Consider the following 18350-nt stretch of genomic DNA (forward strand, 5'->3'; position numbering starts at 1 on the left):
TTTGGTTTCGTCCCCTTCGTCGTGCGGGCAGTGCGAAGTCTCTTGCAGCAGTGTATTGCTCTTAGCGTTTTATCGCAAGATGTGGCCGCACAAAGTGAGGAACCGATGCTCTGTGGCACGTTAATTGCGACAGCGTGGACTCAACCGTCGGTGTCTTACCGCTTCCATGCTGACTTTCACCGGTGAGCAGATCTGGAGGTTGCACATAGACTCAATGTATGCTCTAATGCTCCTGTATTAAGCACGTTTGTTGATTCTAAAGCTGTCTGGATTGGTGTAACCTTGAAATTGCCTTGAAAACTGCTGTATACTTTCTGCCGAAGAATTTAAATGTGAAGAGTGATCCCAGTGCTCTATGCTCCACGTATGTTTTGATGCACCTACTAATTCATGACATTTTTATTTCAATTGCAGCTGTCATAGCTTTGTTTTCTGTACATGCATGTTTCTTATCTGGTGATGTTTTGTGCCTGCATGTTTTGTGGCAGGCACTTCAAGCCTTTTCCATGCCTCGGCTGTGATCATTGAGATGATTAGCCCGCTTAAACAGCGCTACTGTTTGTGCTGTCTGTGACATGCATTTTTATTGTTGTGATTTGTTGCTGTATTTTATTGGCTGATTCAATAAACCATAAATATGAAAACCATAATTCACTCGCGTACGCTCTGTTGCGAACTGGGCACGACTGCCTCGTTGCACCAGTGTTTCTCGACCGCACCTTAATCTGCTTAGGGACAAAGTAAATGGCCAAAGTACTTGCATGACTTGCAGCAGTATTTGTATTATGAATTTGCATGCGTGGTCTCTATTTGGAAGTGTTGCTGCCTTTCTATGCCGCCACCTTTGCCAATCAGTTCCATTTTGCTGGAGCAACTGCTTATAAACAAGTGCGTAAACAACAGAAACTCGGGTTCTTTTAGAAAGGCAACAACCTTCAAAAGATGCAGGCTCGTCAATGCAACGCGGTGGTTTAAAAAAAAAAATTGTTTATACTTCGCGCCAAAATGAACGTATGCGTGACGTCATTTGACCTCATGGCCCCCCAATTTTCATTGGTCCCTCGAGCCCATGAGCCGCCATGTTTTGTACGTATGGGCGTCTATGGAGCCTTCGCTAGCAGTGTATAGACCTTTTCATGACCCTTGGAGAAACCGGTTTGACTGGGCTGAGAACCAGGTGTGGGGGGAGAATCCGCAGCTTTTTCCTGTGTTATGAGCACAGCCCAGTCTCCAATTTGGCAGCGCCCTGTGGCCAATTTTGAAAAGGTCTATATATACCTTGGCAGGTCTGTGTGCCGACATCCAGTATGTGGCGCCATCTATCGGCGTCAAGGGATGTCTGGACATGTGCAGTGAAACGCGCGGTAGCGAATCCCAGTAGCGGATCGCGGATCACGGTAAGCTAAAACTCTAATATAAAGCCCCTATCTAACCAAGTCGTACGAACATGTCTTTGTGGACCATAGGGGCAACGTGAACGCAACGGTACTGGAAGGCTGATTCTGATATCAAACTCTGATAAGAAAGGATAGGCCAGACTTGGCAGCAACTACCGAGTTTAATGTGAGTTGGTGTGCGGCCATGTCAGCTACCAGCCACCGCCTGCTAGCGCCATGCTCGTGACTTTTCGCTCGCAACGCGTATGGCCGCCGCCGCCGGGTTTTCGGTGAACGGAGCCTTTAACGGTATCCCGTTAAAGCAACTCACTCTGATGGATACTGTGTGTATAGGTCCTCGGTTGTCCTTTAAATAAAACACAATACGCAACGAATTGCAGCCATAGGTCGCTCCCTCGTGCGAATTACATGACTACTTTATTTTAGAAGATTGAGGGTTGAAATGATCTTTCATCGCTTGCCACAGCAGTTGTTTGTGAGTGCCGATGTTGCGCTGCAAAGGAGAGTACGATCCCAAGAACTGTGTAAGAGTTAGCTACCCCAAGTTCCCTAAGAGGAATTGTTATATATCACGAAATGTGAATTAGTTTATCTAGGCTGCAGAAAAAACTTTACAAGAGTTATCTACCCAGAGTTCCGTAGGAGGGATTGTAATATATTACAAATTGTGAATTAGTCTATGTAGACGGCTGATCAGTTATTATCGGCGCCACATTGTTGGCAATCTGAAGATTCGCGGTGGATGTCTCGGCTCTGACTGCTACTGGACGTCAATGAATTGCAAAACAAATGGTACTGACAAGCCCCAATAGAACCGTCTAAAAAATATTTTTCTTCGTTTTTTTCGTGAATTTATGAGCCCTGGGGGAAGACTGGCGAGAGGCGTCTCTTACTCCGAAATTCGGATGTAGTTTCTCGCGTTTAGTAAATATTTCGCATTGCCGTGTTGATTCGCGAATTGTTTAGGTTGTTTATTTATTGTGATATGAATATTCCAATATTCGTTTTATATGTCTGCATGATTCGTAACGTTTTTTGTTATTTCAAAGCTGCTGACAGCGCTTACGTTTTATAACTAGTATATGTATTAATGCAGCTCTTGCAGGAGAATATTCTCGCAATTCAACGACTCGCTACATGTACCATCTTGATTTCCAGTTTAATGTTTCATTTCCTCAGTATAGCGAAAGGTAACCGCGTAGCTGCCAAATATGCAACCTCATCCAATGGTTACTTTATAACGCACTAACTTTCAATGCTCAAATAAACGTTATGTTTTGCTGATACGTTCTGTCAGCTTTTTCTTCTCTGGGAGAAGTGGCACAACCTATTCGGATGTAGAGTATGGTGTTTCTATGCCCGGTTCTAAAATGCTATTGAAATTTTTTCTCTCTGCAGTATTTGGCACACACTCGAAATCATGACCGCTTAACCGCTAGCCGGGAGCGCTGGAACTCTTTCTTCCTACTGGAAAAGAGTAAGCCACTACAAGGCGCCTTTGGATGATGACGCAAAGAGGTATAATGTTCCAATGCTGAAGTGTATTAGGTAGCTTCCCGGAAACCTTCGCTGCAAGGTTGCACCACATTTAACAAATGGAGGAAGAAAGCACCACTGCTAAATTCTTGTGTACAAATACTGATCCCTTTCTGCGCTAGATGTCAGAGAGCGAAAAAAATAACCATATTTTCTTGTCCAAGCTGAAACAACAGTCGACACACACACACACAGGGGCGTTTGCTTCCTTTACAACCATCACACAGGATCACAGCTTGAGTATTCCGTCCCAAGCGAAAAAGAACCGGAGCTCCTTTATCCTCTGGTTTAAATCAAAAGTTCTACTCTCTCTCTCTAGAACAGTTTCGTTACAGGTTAGCCGCTACAGATCAGATGAAACCGCCCATCCATCTCCCATAATGAAGCCTAAAACAGCAGCTCCTGAATGCGAAATAGAGCTCTTGGGGCTCCTTTCTTCTTTGCGCCGTCTTCGCGCGCTGTTGCAAGCAAGTTCAAAACCAACTCGCTTAACGTATTGCACTGCCCTCTGAACATAAATTATTTCTGAGGCAAAGGAATTATTTTTTGCACAGTTCCGGAACGTGAGCTACTATCCTCTGCATTACCTGTTCTTCAAGTTTAGGTAAAATCAAGACAATGTAAGAACATACCCAAAGCGTATATTCATGGCAGACGCTGCGCAATCGTTCATCGGTCAATGTTTTGTCGCATACCTTTTCGAGTAAGCTACAGTGAGTCTTCAAGCTCAGGTAAAATCAAGACAATGTAAGAACATACCCAAAGCGTATATTCATCGGCAGACGCTGCGCAATCGTTCATCGATCAATGTTTTGTCGCATATCTTTTCGAGTAACCTATAGTGAGTTGCCTACATAGATTTAAACAAAGTTTAGTATACATTGTATAGATAGACAGATAGATGGATTTTTTGAAAGGAAAAGACAGAGAGGTTGGCCCGAATAATTCAAATCTGGCCTGCTACTCTGCACTGGGGAAGGGGAATGAGAGAAGAAAGAAGGTCATGATGGGTGACGATGTGGGAGAAGGCATATGAAATATATATACAGACACAGCAGCTTGCTTTACAAGCGCGAATCAAGTCCGCTGGCGTTCAAATAACGGCAAAGAGCACGCACTGCCTGGACGCTCTTCCCCTTGTCCTGCCAAGCGCCCAGCAGCAGTTCCTCCGACAGAGGCCTCTTGTCTAAACGCTTCAAGGAAGCAGCTAGCATATTTCTTTCGTTCGCATACTCTGGGCACACCAATAATACATGGTCCACAGTCTCTGGGATGCCACAAGTTGAACATTCCGGTGAGTCCATCTGTCCAATTAAATGTAAGTACTTGCGCGTGAACGCCACGTTTAAACGAAGTCTATGTATCAAGCATGCCTGATGACGCGGAATATCACGCGGAACGTTAAATTTAAATGTTCGATCGAGCCTTCTTAGAAGGATGTGTCGGGCGTCTGGTTGAGCCCAGTAAGCTGCTGTAGCAATATTCATACAACTCTTTAGAAGACACGTCGTATCCGCTCTTGAAAAAGGCACTGCTGTTGGGAAGCCATTGATGAGTGCGCTTTTCGCTTCAACATCGGCCTGCTCATTCCCATGGAGGCCGCAGTGGGCAGGGATCCATTGAAACATTATCATGTGGCCTTGCAGCTGGATACATTGTATAGATTGTATTGTATTACATTGTATATATGGCAAACAAACGTATGGAAAATGAGGAGTGCAGTATGAAATACGTACAAAGGGAGGCAACTGCTAGTGGCATGAAATAAAGCATAAATAATGTGAAACAATGATATAGTTGTGGAGATAATGAGGATTAGAAAGTGGAAGAAAAACTTGCTCATAAAGCTTATCGGATGCAATCAGCGGCATGGTGTCTCCCATACGTTTTAATCGATTATTTTCATGATTAAGTTATTTGAAATTGATCAACATCAAGAAACACTCCGCTCAGATTTCCTTCATGCCTGGGTTTGCTGGCGCATTTTTGGGTATATATATACATTGTGAGCCTATATATGGGTATAACCATTGGATTATAACAGCTGTCGACCACCTTACACGCTACGCTGAGACAGCCCCTGTACCGACTGGTTCCGCTGAAGAGATAGCTAATTTATTTTTTAGTGATCAATTGTCCTGTGACATGGCGCTCCTCGGGTGCTTATAAGTGACCGCGGGACGGCCTTCGTATCGACAGTTGTTACCGAAGTTCTTCATGCGTCATCCACCCTTCATAAGAAAACCTCAAGCTACTATCCCCAGACTAACGGTCTGACTGAGCGATTTCATCACACAGTATCCGATATATCTATGTACATCACACCAGACCACCGAAATTTTGACACTATTCTACCATTCGTCAGATTCTCCTATAGTACAGCAGTACAGCAGACTACCGGTTCAGTTAAGTTCAGTCGTTCAGTCGCGTCCGACTCTTCGTGACCCTATGGACCATGTCACGCCACGCTTTCCGGTCTCTCACCATCTTCCTAACATCACATAACTTCATCTGCAGTGCCTCGAGGATGCCATCTAACCATCGCGTTCGCTCTCGTTACTCGGTTACTCTCCATTTTTTTCTCGTTTTTGGCCGTCCTTCCACTACAATGCTCGACACTTCCCTCTTCTCGACGCCCGACTACTCGTCATAATTACCAGCCCAGTTCTTATACCGTACGGCCAGATGCCGTAATATTGCCCTCCTGAACACAGAAGCGTGGCAAGAAGATCACAAGAGTCGCTATGATTCTACACACTGCGTGGGTCTCTTTTCGTCCTGGTGACAAGTCCTACATTACACACCACTGCGCACCCCTGGCTTTAAGAATAAGTTTTAGCGCCGCTATATTGGTCCCTACAAGGCCATCAACCAAACTTCCCCTGTGAACTACCACGTCACACCTGTTGATCCCCCAGCCGATCGACGCCACCGTGGAACTGAAATGGTTCATGTATCTCTCTTGAAGCCGTTTGTGCGCCGCGGTGCATCGGTTGGTTAGGAGCGGCCAGGTTTGCCCCCTTTCAACCCCCCGGGAAGGTGATGTGAGCCTTCCACGGATCTTCTTTCATTTGTCGATACCACAATCTTCTTTTTTCTTTTGTACATACCATCGTCATCGAGCGGCGCCGGCTCCAGCACGCGCCATCACCATCAGATTAAAACGCTGACACGGCGTACCTTGCCTTGCTGTCACGACTTTGGTGTCCCGACCTGGCCTTATTTCACAATATATATATATATATATATATATATATATATATATATATATATATATATATATATATATATATATATATATATATATATATATATATATATATACTGTGTTTCAATAACGTCTTCCAGAATCCAGAAATATGTGTAAGATGAGCTAGGGGCATGCAAACAAAAACAATGGTTTATTTCCGACGTTTCAGACGGGGCCCGGCCTTCGTCATGGCATGCCTTGTGCAATCATTTGTTTGCACAAAAAAGGCTGTTACGTCGTTGCAGAAGTGTGTATACTGTGAGTAGGTCATAAAGTGACGGATCTGATTCGGTGATACTAAGATGAGCGCACGAATGAGTTGCTGTTCGGAAGAACGCCACATACTTTGTTCTCAGGCAGCCTCTACGCTGCTTCAGCGTCGCGGTCAGCCTAATGTCAAGACGGCAGATGACGCCATTGCCACGGCCCACATCACGTCCGCTGCTAAAATGCATTGTGATTGTAGACAGCAGTAAAGGTGTAGAAATATTAACTTCTCAAGGTCAGTTTGTTGATCAGTTACTTAACAAGTCTATTGTTCTTGGGAACAAGCTGATGACTGCGCAATCGGCTCATGTTTTTTTTTTTTTTCTGATACCCGTTGGACAGGAGTTTCACTGAGCAAAAAATGTGTTCAAAACATAGATTGTGCATAAGGAAATGACTTATACTACAGCGTGTTGCGAAATAAATACACGGGGAGTGTCAAGACTAGTTCCGTAGAAAATTCACGCGTTTATTTTCTGTAACCCACGCTTACGCAACTGCACTAAAGAGTTTTCGTGGTAATAAGTGTTACAGTATTTCGTTGTTTCTGAATTTTGATCTCCTTGCATCCAGCTATCAGGAGACACTGGCCTTTCATTATCGCCTCCGGTATCCATGGTGACCGGCAGCCCAACCGCCAGACCTCCCATATCCCGCTGGGGTGTATCGCCCAGCTCGATATCCAGCACCGCCGTAACTATAGGGAGAGTACCCTCCGTAGCCATAGCCACCAAGGACGCCACCTCCTGGAGCGTAGCCGACGCCAGCGTAGGGAACGCGGCTGTAGCCTGCTGCAGCGCCACCGTACGGTGCGTATCCGTATCCACTGTTCCCGCTGTATGCACCGCTGTAACCGCCGGCCACACCCCTGGCACCGTACGCTATCGGAGCAACCCCGGGCCTTGCGGCTGCTGTGCCAGCGGGAATCGGTGGGACGACCGGCGCGGCGTTGAAGACTACGTCAGCGCTGGCACCCGGTGCGGTGCCTGGCTCGTTCGTGTTAACCGTGGCCCGGAAACCGTTGGCGTCGGCGATGTAGTTCACTCTCCTGAAGAGGCCGTTCACATCGCGGTAGCCGTACGATCCAGTCTTCATATTGTTGGAGTCTCCCTGCTCACTGCGGAACTGGCGATTTCCGTACTCGTCCACCGTGTCATAGCCGAAGTTGTACGGCAGAGGTGGCTGCAAAAGACAGGTGATAATGTTAGAAAGTGGAAACTATTGTACTTCGAATATTTGACTTTATGATTTAGAGCGCAGTAAATGGCTTCTTTTAATTGTGAATTCCGAGCTTTATTTATTCCTCTCTTCCGCACAGTGGGATCTACGAGCCAACATACGATGTAAAAATGCGAATTGTCCTGTTCCAATATTACACAGAGGTGGTCAGTTTTTTTATTCGATTTCAGTCTTAAATGGCCTATTAAACAAATTTTAACCCTTGGTAGCTACTTTCAGCGTGAAATGAAGCAGGTAGACATTGTCGCATTGTTATACAGGTAACAAATGACAATTGCAAAAAAATGTCGAGAGGTACGTGAGGCCAAGATAAGGATTGTCGAGGTTTTTCCTAATTTCTCCTGCTGGTTTGAACTGGTATTGTAATTAGGCCGTCAGAAGTAGTCCGTGTGAATAGCACGAAACAAACACCCTTGTGCGCCACTCTTGGCCTTGCTGACTGTTATGAGTCTATTAGACGAGCCTCTCATTTCCTACCATTTCTCGCCTTAATAAGGTACCAATTTTGAAATTTCAAGCAAGTATCAGTAATTTGCCGAAACCCAACTTTTTCATCGTGCACCCACCACCACAGATTCGTCCGGGTATTACACTACACAATCAAATTCAAATAGTATTTTCGTTAATAACAGACATATTTGAGGTAACAAGAAATATTGACAAATTAAGTAAACGCCATTTATCGCGTGCAGAATATTATCGGCAGTGCAATTCAGTGCATCATCCTAAATCAAACTTGAGTGCTTATATGGTTTGGTTGCGATATGACAACAATATCTCGATGTTAAATGAACGGTCTGTAGAATTTGAGGTTCTTGAAGAGCTCTGCGTCTGTGAACTTGGTCAGTGTGTGAAAGGGAACGTTCGCACTGCTTATTTATTTAATGCACTGGCAGTCCGGTTCATTACATTGTTACCCATTCAGTTCACAGCTCCAGATTTTTACTCCTTTTGTGACATTGTTTTATGCCTATCGATAAAGCAATAAATCGAAAGCAATCGAAACGACAACCGAAAGCAAATACTTAAGACTCTTTCATCGTTATAATTCACTTACAGAGGCAAAGTCTGCGTATCCCCGATAAGGAATAGCCGCTACAAGAGCCGCTACAGGAGCCGCATAGCCGCCCGTTCCAGGGTACCCGGCCGGTGTGTGGTGATGATGCAGCCCGTAAGCTTTCGCCGCCAGGAAGGCGACCAGGAGTTGTACCTGAAAACAGTTCCAAAGATTGGGAGTATTTAATTCCGGGCTAGGAGCCGTATTAAGAGGATGCCCTCAAGTTCCTCAGAACCCTGTGAAAGCGATTGGTTGTTTTATGTGCTATTTAAGGCGAAAACCTTTCTAGGCTCATGGAACGAAATCCCGTGGGCTAGATTTGTGCGCCAGATCTCTGCGCGAGATCTGTCATATTCCTCGAGATGTATTCTTGTCTAGCGCTCATGCCATCTGGAATCCCACACTTGAGCTCGCGCCAAGGAATGCCACTCGACAGAAGCAATGGTGAGCCGTCCAAGCCGCAGAGGGTGTTACAGATACTGCCAATTTCTTTCCATGAAAGCAATTATATCTCTATGTAGCAGTGCAACGAACGCCGATAAGAGGCAAACGAAGAGAGGCAAATGATAGGAGAGGAAGAGTAGGTTTTCGCCATTCTCCCCTTAAGAGACATCTAAGAGACCCTCTAATATTTTCTCGTGGGGCTGCTCAGTAATGTGTGGTATAGTAGATTAGGCTTTCTGCGGAAGCCAAACCATTTTCCTAAGCAACGTCAAATTTAGGCTCTGTGCAAGACACGCTTCTTCCTGCACATGAGAGCCTCTTAATACCAGCCTTTTACGCTATAATCCGCCCCAGCAAATTTCAAACATAAGCACCGAACTGCACCAGCAAGGCCCGTAAGAACACTTTTGATGGCATCTTATGCTAGATTCTTGTTATATTTACTTTCGTTTTGTTAGTGATCTCGCTACTGTTATTTTGCCCTTATTTCTTCAATGCCCGAGGCTGGTCCTTTTATAGGTCCACAATAGTAAGTTTAAATTGGCCTAATAAACGTCGGAACTAGGACAATCCTGCGAGTTTTTGCTCGAATCTTATTTGATGCTGAAAACCATAATTAAAAATGAGAAAGCAAACGTACAATGACATCATAAAACCACATCAGAATTGAGAATTTCGCCGGTAAAAACTGAATCGAATCTCTAGTCTGAGTATTTCAGTTCAGAACCTTTGGAACCGATAAATACAATCTCGAAAACAAAGCAGCTAGAAAGCAATATTTGCTTCCTACCTCTTGTTTATGCAGAAAATCGCTAGCTCAAAATTAACAAGTCCAACTACAACGTCTCTCATAGGCTGACTTGCTTTCGGACTTAAAACCCTACAAACCAAACCAAACGAAACCAATTAATCCATTTTTACGAAATTACCTCATGTTGAGAACTTCTCCTGTACATTTTGTAGCATGTACTTTACCCTAATGTAATGCAACTCTTTTCATGACCTGCTCTAATAAGGGTGCTCCTCTTTTGCTTCCATCAGCTCTTGTTTAATGTGGATCGACGCTTATCTCTCCCACTTGTTCATCACAAGAAGGTGTCAAGGTCGCCTACAATATTGACCGCATAGGATAGCATAAGCTTCGATACGTGATAAGACTTGTTTGGTTCACACCTGTGTTCAAAACTCTAGTTGAAATGCTATCCCTCACCTTTGAAAGCATAGCGGCTCGTTTTGCCTTTCCAAGTGGTGCCAGGCGGAGCTAGAGTTCCAGGGAGTGAGAACAAGGCTGAGACAAATGTCTTGTGGTGGCGTCTCTTCATAGTCATGGTCTTTTATACTGCCGAGCTAAAGCATGCGACGCGTGTCGGTGACGTAAGCAAGAGAAAATATAAACAAAGAAATGCAAGTTCACTCTTCATTTTAGTGCTCCTCTCCCGGTTTTCTCATTTTGAAAGTTCCTTCCCCCGTGGCTCTAATGCGTGGCTGGCGCTTCACGCGTAACCCTTTGAGCAAACATGCCACGCGTCGGTCACATAAACATGCGTGGAAAGCTTTCACGCCTTCACTGCTTTCGCCACAGGCTTTCGGAGACACCAGTGCGCGCTAGTGCGTTTTGTTGTTGTTGTTATTTAAGCGAGACGTTGCACTATTGCAGTTGCTGATGTTACATCAGTCTTCTTGACATTGTGTAGTAGACTGGGCAGAAGCGTACCGAACGAAGAAGTAACTATTTGCTAACAGAGGTCTATTATCGTTTCGCTGCGTTGACACATGGTTTGTTTCCTCACTGTTATGCTCTAATTTTCACAGAATTAAATTTTACCAATGGATGTTACCTTGCGGCGCATTGCATTCTGTAAAAAGGATAAGAGCTAAAATCTGGATCTGCTCGCGTTGATTAGGATACCTTAATTATACGTCATTTGTATCATTTCAGGTTACTTATACAAACAACATTAAAAAATATTGCGTGTATTCCATTGGTGTTTTGTTGAACAATCATTTATTCTTCTTGGTGATGTACCGTTTTTATTCAACGTCAAAGGATAATATTTAAACGAAAGAACGTGGACTGCATAACCCCGTATAAAGCAGAAAAGTGCACCACTCCATGTCTGTCAATGTATCTTAAATGCGATTGTTATTATGTCAATTTTCTTAGTTAAGCATATAGTATACAAACATGTTGCTAATCAGCGGCGGAAGGGTGCAGCTGCTTCTGTTAACGCCGTTCGCATAAGGGGCACTGTGTCTTCACAGGGGTTTCAGATTTTTTTCAAATCATCAGGCAATGTTTTGCTGCAATATATTAGGGTCGCAATCTTGAAACCTCCGACCACTTGCTTAAGGCCTTCAGTGCAACGCTCGAAACAAATTTTTTGACAGCTATCATGCAGTTATTTATTTGTTCCTCACAGGCCTCGAAGAGCATCGGGTGAGGGGGGAGGGAGGGGGGGGGGGGGATATCAAAAATTGAACATACAGAAATAATAATCCAGTACAACAGTACTTCGGATACGGTACAAAGCAAGTACATGAAAGGAGCATAGTGTAGATCCAAAACAGGGTACGAATGAAACCGAGCACGATAACAGAAAATGCAAAGAACGAAATGCGAGCATGAAAAAAAAGAACAGGTGTAACTGAAACAAGGGTACATGCGAAAACACCATTAGGAACAACTTAAAATGATGCAATATTTTGAACAATACTATACTGATAAATGCATACGCAAGTGCTTTTTCACTTCTCAAGGGTGAGATATAGAAATTATGTGGTCGGGAAAAATAAAACAGAGCGAAACACACAGACGAAAGAATAGAAATAATGTGCTCCCCTATATATCTTGTTTCCCATTATTAAAGGTCATTTGAGAGTCAGCCCTTGTGGTGTGCGTTTCTATTATTTCGTCTGCGTGCTTCGCATTGTTTTATTTTTAACCATGTACCATCAACTCGCCCGCTTAGCTATTCTGTTGTCAGGAAGATCGATCCAGAGCGTAATTGATGAAGGTAAAGCAGGTGAAATAAATGACCAAGTTTTGCCATATATTCGGTTGAAGCTTAGATGATTACGTAAGCACTGTGAAGAGCGGGGTAGTGATTCCATAGGCAAATACGAAGGGCTGGTGTAAACACATTTATGAACTAAACACATAGGGGAAACTGAACGACTGATTTCGAGCATCTGAATATCCTTAAGGTTATTAAGCTGGGATGTACTGGGGAGGGGGGGGGGGGGGGACTCTAAACACAACAGATGTACCGGGCAGCTCTGTTGTATATAGAATCAAGAATATCCATGAGGCATGTTTGAAGAAGAGACCATGCAGATGAGACAAATTCCAACTGTGGGCAAACGTAACTTAGATAGGCGAGTCTGCGAATGAAGCTCCCAATTTCTGCTACCTTCCTAAAGAAAGTGGCAGAATATATCAATTTGTTACATCCACCTTCTAGGTCCTTTTGCGCTTACACACTCTTAACAAATAGCGCACCTCACCTATAATTTACGGTCAGGCTGAGAATATCGCCTTTACCTGTTTGAGGACGTCGGCGGGGCGAGATCGTGGCGCTGTGCACATACACGAAGCCGTCCTGCACAGCGTATCCCTTAGTGGACAGAAACGTTACATGTGACGGTGGTGAGCGCTCGGTAATTGCGAACTTGAATCGAACCTAATAGCATTTGTAAGGGCCGCAATAAAAACGTCTCATATTAGCCGCAAATTAACGTACCTTTCGCAGTGAGCATCTGCTCCCTATACCAAACGTCAGTGCTCCGCATATTTTAGACTGCGAATCGGCCCCATATTAGCTTCAGCGCATGCCGTAACTGCTCCGTTTTTTTTTTGGAGAGCGAAAATCTAACCCAAATTAACTTGCGCGGCCACCCGCAAGTGCTCTGTTTTCCTTGGTGTAACATTTAATCCCAAATTCAGCGTTCTAAATCGAACCTCGTTTAGGGAGGACGTTAGAGGACAAGGACTCCGGTTTGGGAGAATTTTTGTTTAGTGTGTAAGGTCCCGAGAAGAACGAGGATAATCTAACCGGTAGATTGCAGTGTCTGGGAAGTTGACAACCGCAACCCAACGGAATGAATTTGTGCAGCGCTACATTTTTCTACGCATTCGAGAATGTATAAATCTGATGCAGGCCTATAGTGAACTCGAATACATATTGCAGCGGACAGAGCCTCAGTTTTTCCGCAAAAACAAAGCCCCTTCCGGGCCAATTTCAAGAGAGTGCAACCCGAGCGTCACCAGAAACCTATGGATTGCAATGCCGCTTGAGCAGTTGCTGCTTGGCTCTCAGAACACTCTCGGGGTACTTAATGCCTAGCCAAAAGCAAATATCTTGTTGTTTTATGCGCTGTGGGCAAGCAGCACAACACAAGTCACAGATTCTGCTTGGAGACAAACTCCATAGCAATGCTTGTAAACGAGTTCAAGAGTGACAGACAGCAGCGCGCCGCTTTTTGCCTCATTTTGCAGGACAGCTGGGCCATGGGAAATTCCTCCCGTCCGCTCAACTGTGTATTATAGTTCACTGTAGCGGGGCTATATAACCACCTCCAACCAAAATATTACTTCCCGGATATGTGTAATAACGTGAGCTATCTATCCAAGCTGCATCACCGAGCTCTACCACTTCAAGATAGTAAGTAGCAATTAAGGCGACACAATCTCACTAGTGATGGGGAGGTAAAATAGTGCGACCACTACTTCCTGGTGATTGTCGCACGAAAATGCCAGTGAATCTTCACTTTGGGGCTGACAAGAATCCCTACATATATAGTGGCCTTGCCATACGTTCTGAAAATAGCCCGGCCACAGCTGCCTTCGATTACCAGGGAAGGGTGCCCAGTGAAGGCAGAAAATGAGAGTAGGGCATTTGTCTTCCTACCCAAGCATCATGTTCAGCTATACACAGTCGTTGAGAGGTTTCGCGTGTCTGGTTGACGGAACCTCGTCAGTTACAATCTAAGTACATCGGTTGCTCTACAACGCTGAGCCTAATTTAGAAATTTGTCTTGCCCACTTTAAGACCGACCCACGCTCATTTTTATTCTTTTTACGCAGGTCCTTCATTGTTGAATGCTTCCATGTTCATGTTTTATTGGTCCGATTTACCGCCCCTTCTGTAACGCCAATGGGCCTTGTGGGTAAATAACAAGTAAGTGAGTCCGGGTTTTCTTAATTTGTCGCAGTTCTGCACTTGGGTTCCTCCGTATGTTGCGTGCTCGAAAAACCCTTAATTTTAATCCAGCCTCTGTCCGCCTACTCCCTCATCGCGGATTCTTTTTGCCGGGCCTTTGCCAGTGAATGCAGAAAGATATAGGACAATATAGTCTATATCTTCGGCATTCTGTGCAGCAACGGAAATGATATGGCACAATGTTTCTTTTTGCATCATCATAATCCGCAGGACAACACACCTCGATCGCAGTCAGTTTTGTTAATCCCATGGCTTCCAGACCACGTTGCATAAGAGCTTTGGCTGCATAAATAAGTTGGTGAGAGGAAAAGACAGAATTTGAACACAAAACGGAACGGGTTAGTGATACATGACAAGACACGAGTGCCAAGTTGCGAACGATAAAAGGAGATGCGTACAACGAGCCCGGTCATTCTACTAATAATAAAAGAACAAGAATATACAGAGATTAGTAAAATGCAGCGCCACACAAAATTGCATATTGTCTGTGTTTTTTTTAAGCGAAACCTTCCCTACGCCATATATCAGCCAAGGTAAAACCTAGGGGCGCAGTTGACCTTCAACAAGACAGAGGTCACAATGTGACTGTATAGCTTAACCATGGTATCACCTATGGTGTACCACCACTTAACCTTTGAATTTGACCTCTGCCATTTGACGGCAGATACAGCATCGTGTGTTACCTTCGTAGTTGACGGCATCCTTGAGTTGTTAGTCTCGCCAAATTGATCGCTGCAAAACCTCCGCCTAATCATAGCAAAACCAAGAAAAACGATGCTTTCGCTTCCCTCAACAAGGTTTAACAGGACTAAACCTCAGCCAGTTGTAGTTCATAGATTTAGAAAAGAACAAATATTCTCGAAGCGATCTGGCGCGAGGCTAAGCTAACAAGAAAAAAAAATATATTGGTAGACACATTTAAGGCTGCTTACATGAGATGAAGCGAGAACATTTGTGTTTGCGGCTGTAATTTCGCTTCAATTGTTTCTAAATCCAATAGAAATCTTTTTCTTTAATGTTTAGCGTGTTTGTTGCACACCGACCATCTATTCGTACCTTGTGGCTACAATGACAAGAATTTTCGAGTTAGCACGGCCTAGCACCTAAACATAGCCGAGGTGCATTCCAAGTTCCCCAAGTGTTCATTTCAAACAATGCTTCAGGGCTTCGTGATTTGTCATTACCAATCCTGTCATCACCAGGCAACACATCGGAGCAATATTGGAATGCGTTAGCAATGCACTGCGTCAATGTAGAACCTGCCACTGTCGACAAGGCCCCAATTTTAGTTCGATACCTCGTGCATTCTGGGATCTAAATGAGATGACCGATAGTTACGCGTGAAGAAGTGTTACCTACATCACTTGAGCCCAAAACTATTACTTCTGCAAAAACCCCGCGATCATCGAGCTACCGAGGTAGAACAGCAGAAAAGTTACATTTTTGAGCTGCAGAAAAACAAAAAAGACGTGCTTATTATGAGTGCATGCATTTGATTTTTGCTATGCTAATTTCCTCTTTACAGCTTTTAGGCAACGACCGTTCTTTAGAGCATGCTCAATTTTCCTCATGTTATACTTCCTTACGTCGGCCACCTTGCGCCTAATGATTTGCTTTGATACCTCTGCCCAACCGACTGGATAAGTTGGTTGGGTTGGAGGCTTTCATACTTTGTCGTTTTTTAATAAATATTTTGTCTCCTTAGATAATTTACCAGTGTCAACTGTAATAATTGTGCCGCCTACTTCTATCGCACACTCAGTAATTATATCCCTGAAATTATTGTTCATTGCTTCTACACTAAGGTAGGCTTTCTCTGTTAGCATTGGGTATCTATTATGTAGCGAAAGCTTGAATTCTTCTGCTCTCGCCGCTAATTCTTTGATGCACTTCTATCTTACTAATATTTTTTCCTTCTTCAGATCTGGACTAATTCGATACGTTACCATCCTGTGGTCATTGCATCGCACCTTCCCGATTACTCCTACATCCTTCATAATGCCGTGGTTTGAACACAGTATGAAGTTAATTTAATTTTAGTCTCCCCGTCAGGGCTTTTCCATGTCCACCCCCACCTTCTTCGTTTACTGCTGAGAGTATTCGTGACCCTTAAGTTATTGCGCTCTGCAAACTCAACAGTTAAGTAACTTCCCCTTCTATTCCTAGAACAAATGCCATAGACACCTACAGCCTGGTCTCCAGCCTCCTTTTCCCCTACCTTAGTATAGAAGTCACCCATTACTACACAATACTGCGTCTTTATTTTCTCATTACCAATTCTACATCTTCATAAAAGCTTTATACTGTCTGGTCACCAGGATTACATGAAGGCGCACAGGCCTGTAGAACCTTCAGTTTATACGGCTTGTTAAGCCTAATTAAGGTGTCTGCCACCCTCTCATTAATACTATAGAATTCTTATATATTACCAGCTATATCCTTATTGACAAGGTACCCTACTCCTAGTTCTCGTCATTCCGGTAAACCTAGGTGACACGGTATATTCCCTCTCTTCAGTACAATCTATGGCTCAATTGGCCTCCTCACCTCACTAGGCCCTACGATATCCCATTTTATACCCTCTAGTTCCTCTAACAGCAATGCTAAGCTAACCGCACGAGAGTTTTCCAATGGCGGCCTGTCCTCGGAGCCTGAAATTCTTAGCAGCCCCCATTGCGCAACAGGTCTGACCGCCGCAATGCTCAGTTTCTCCGCAGCCGCTAGTGACTGGGAGCCGGAATATTTATGATGAATCATGGTATTTTGCGGCCAATTACTGCACCAGGGTGGCCTACTCCTGTTGTGGTGAGGGAGTGCGTTGTCGGAGGTATTTACCGGCATCATGTGGCGCCCGAAACCAGGTCTTATGCAATTCCATCGGCAAGCGGTATTTTTTTTAAAGTCCGGTGCAGAATTGCGCGGCACCCGGATTCTAACCAGGGTCCTCTTGCATGCAAGGTGAATGAGCTATTTCTACGCCACCGCTGCACTGAGGGACAAGGTGGGAAACGTGATTACTAGCATGGACAAGATAGTCAAGGTAGCCGTGGAGATCTATACGAACCTCTACAGTAGCCATAGCAGTCAAAACAAGAATGAAATTGGCTGTAATCAAGAGCAATCGTAAGTTCAGCTAGTAACGAAGGACGAGGTTAAAAAAGTCTCAGAAGCTATTAAGTGGAAGAAAGCAGCTCGGGAGGATCAGGTAACTACAGATTTGTTGAAGGATGGAGAGGATATCGTGCTAGAAAAACTGGCGCCCTTAGGCAAAGTCTGACGACATCGAAAGTGCGGGAATCATGGAAGAGCGCTAAGGTTATCTTAATTGATAAGCAAGGGGGCGCTGAGAAGTTGTAAAATTATCGACCAATCAGCTTACCATCAGTTCTGTACAATGTATTTACCAAGGCAATCGTTAATCGAATAAGGACAATCGTAGACTTTAATCAACCAAAAGATCAAGCGGGATTTCTGAAAGGGAACTCTACCATCGATCATATTCACACTATAAAATAGGCGATAGACCACTGTTATTTACAACTTGCTTAAAGAGTTTCAAGGCATGCAATTGAAGCAGTTAGTCATCAGGCTCGATGAAGAATATTTCAGTAGTCTGCGATTCGCTGATGACATTGCCTTGTTAACTCAGGGGACCAACTGCAACTAATGATAAATGATCTAGAAGGAGAAACAGAAATGTAGGCCTGAAGATTAATATGCAGAATATTAAGGTAATGCCGAACAGCCTGGTCAAGGAACAGCAGAAAATAGGTAGCAAAGCGTTGGAAGTGGTTGGCGATAGTGACTACTGCGGACAGGTAGTGATCGCAGATCTGGAGCTGGAAACAGAAATAACAAGGAGAATAAGATTGGGATGGAGCGCATTTGGAAGTTACTCAAGCATTATGACTAGCAGCTTAGCGGTATCACTCAAGAGGAAA

The 18350-nt window shown here is 44.2% G+C and overlaps 1 protein-coding gene across 1 annotated transcript; it reads right to left on the reverse strand.

Moving 5' to 3' along the window:
• Positions 1 to 7047: 7047 nt before the first annotated feature.
• Positions 7048 to 16648, reverse strand: LOC146200374 (uncharacterized). Its single transcript, XM_084592337.1, has 3 exons — positions 16598 to 16648; positions 8747 to 8899; positions 7048 to 7632 (listed from the first exon to the last, which is right to left on the reverse strand). Exons 1-3 carry the CDS (start codon positions 16646 to 16648, stop codon positions 7048 to 7050), a joined length of 789 nt encoding a protein of 262 aa, XP_084448463.1.
• Between the last annotated feature and the right edge of the window lie 1702 nt (positions 16649 to 18350).

Source organism: Amblyomma maculatum, chromosome 2, assembly GCF_055883805.1.
Source record: "Amblyomma maculatum isolate TAMU_Amacu chromosome 2, ASM5588380v1, whole genome shotgun sequence".
Classification (NCBI taxonomy): Eukaryota; Metazoa; Arthropoda; class Arachnida; order Ixodida; family Ixodidae; genus Amblyomma; species Amblyomma maculatum.

Coding starts and splice junctions, on each gene's coding strand:
- LOC146200374 (XM_084592337.1), bottom strand. CDS start 16,648: ATGGGTGACTTCTATACTAAGGTAGGGGAAAAGGAGGCTGGAGACCAG. Junction 8,900..16,597: donor AGGAGGCTGGAGACCAGGCT/GTAGGTGTCTAT, acceptor AACTGTTTTCAG/GTACAACTCCTGGTCGCCTT. Junction 7,633..8,746: donor GATACGCAGACTTTGCCTCT/GTAAGTGAATTA, acceptor TGTCTTTTGCAG/CCACCTCTGCCGTACAACTT.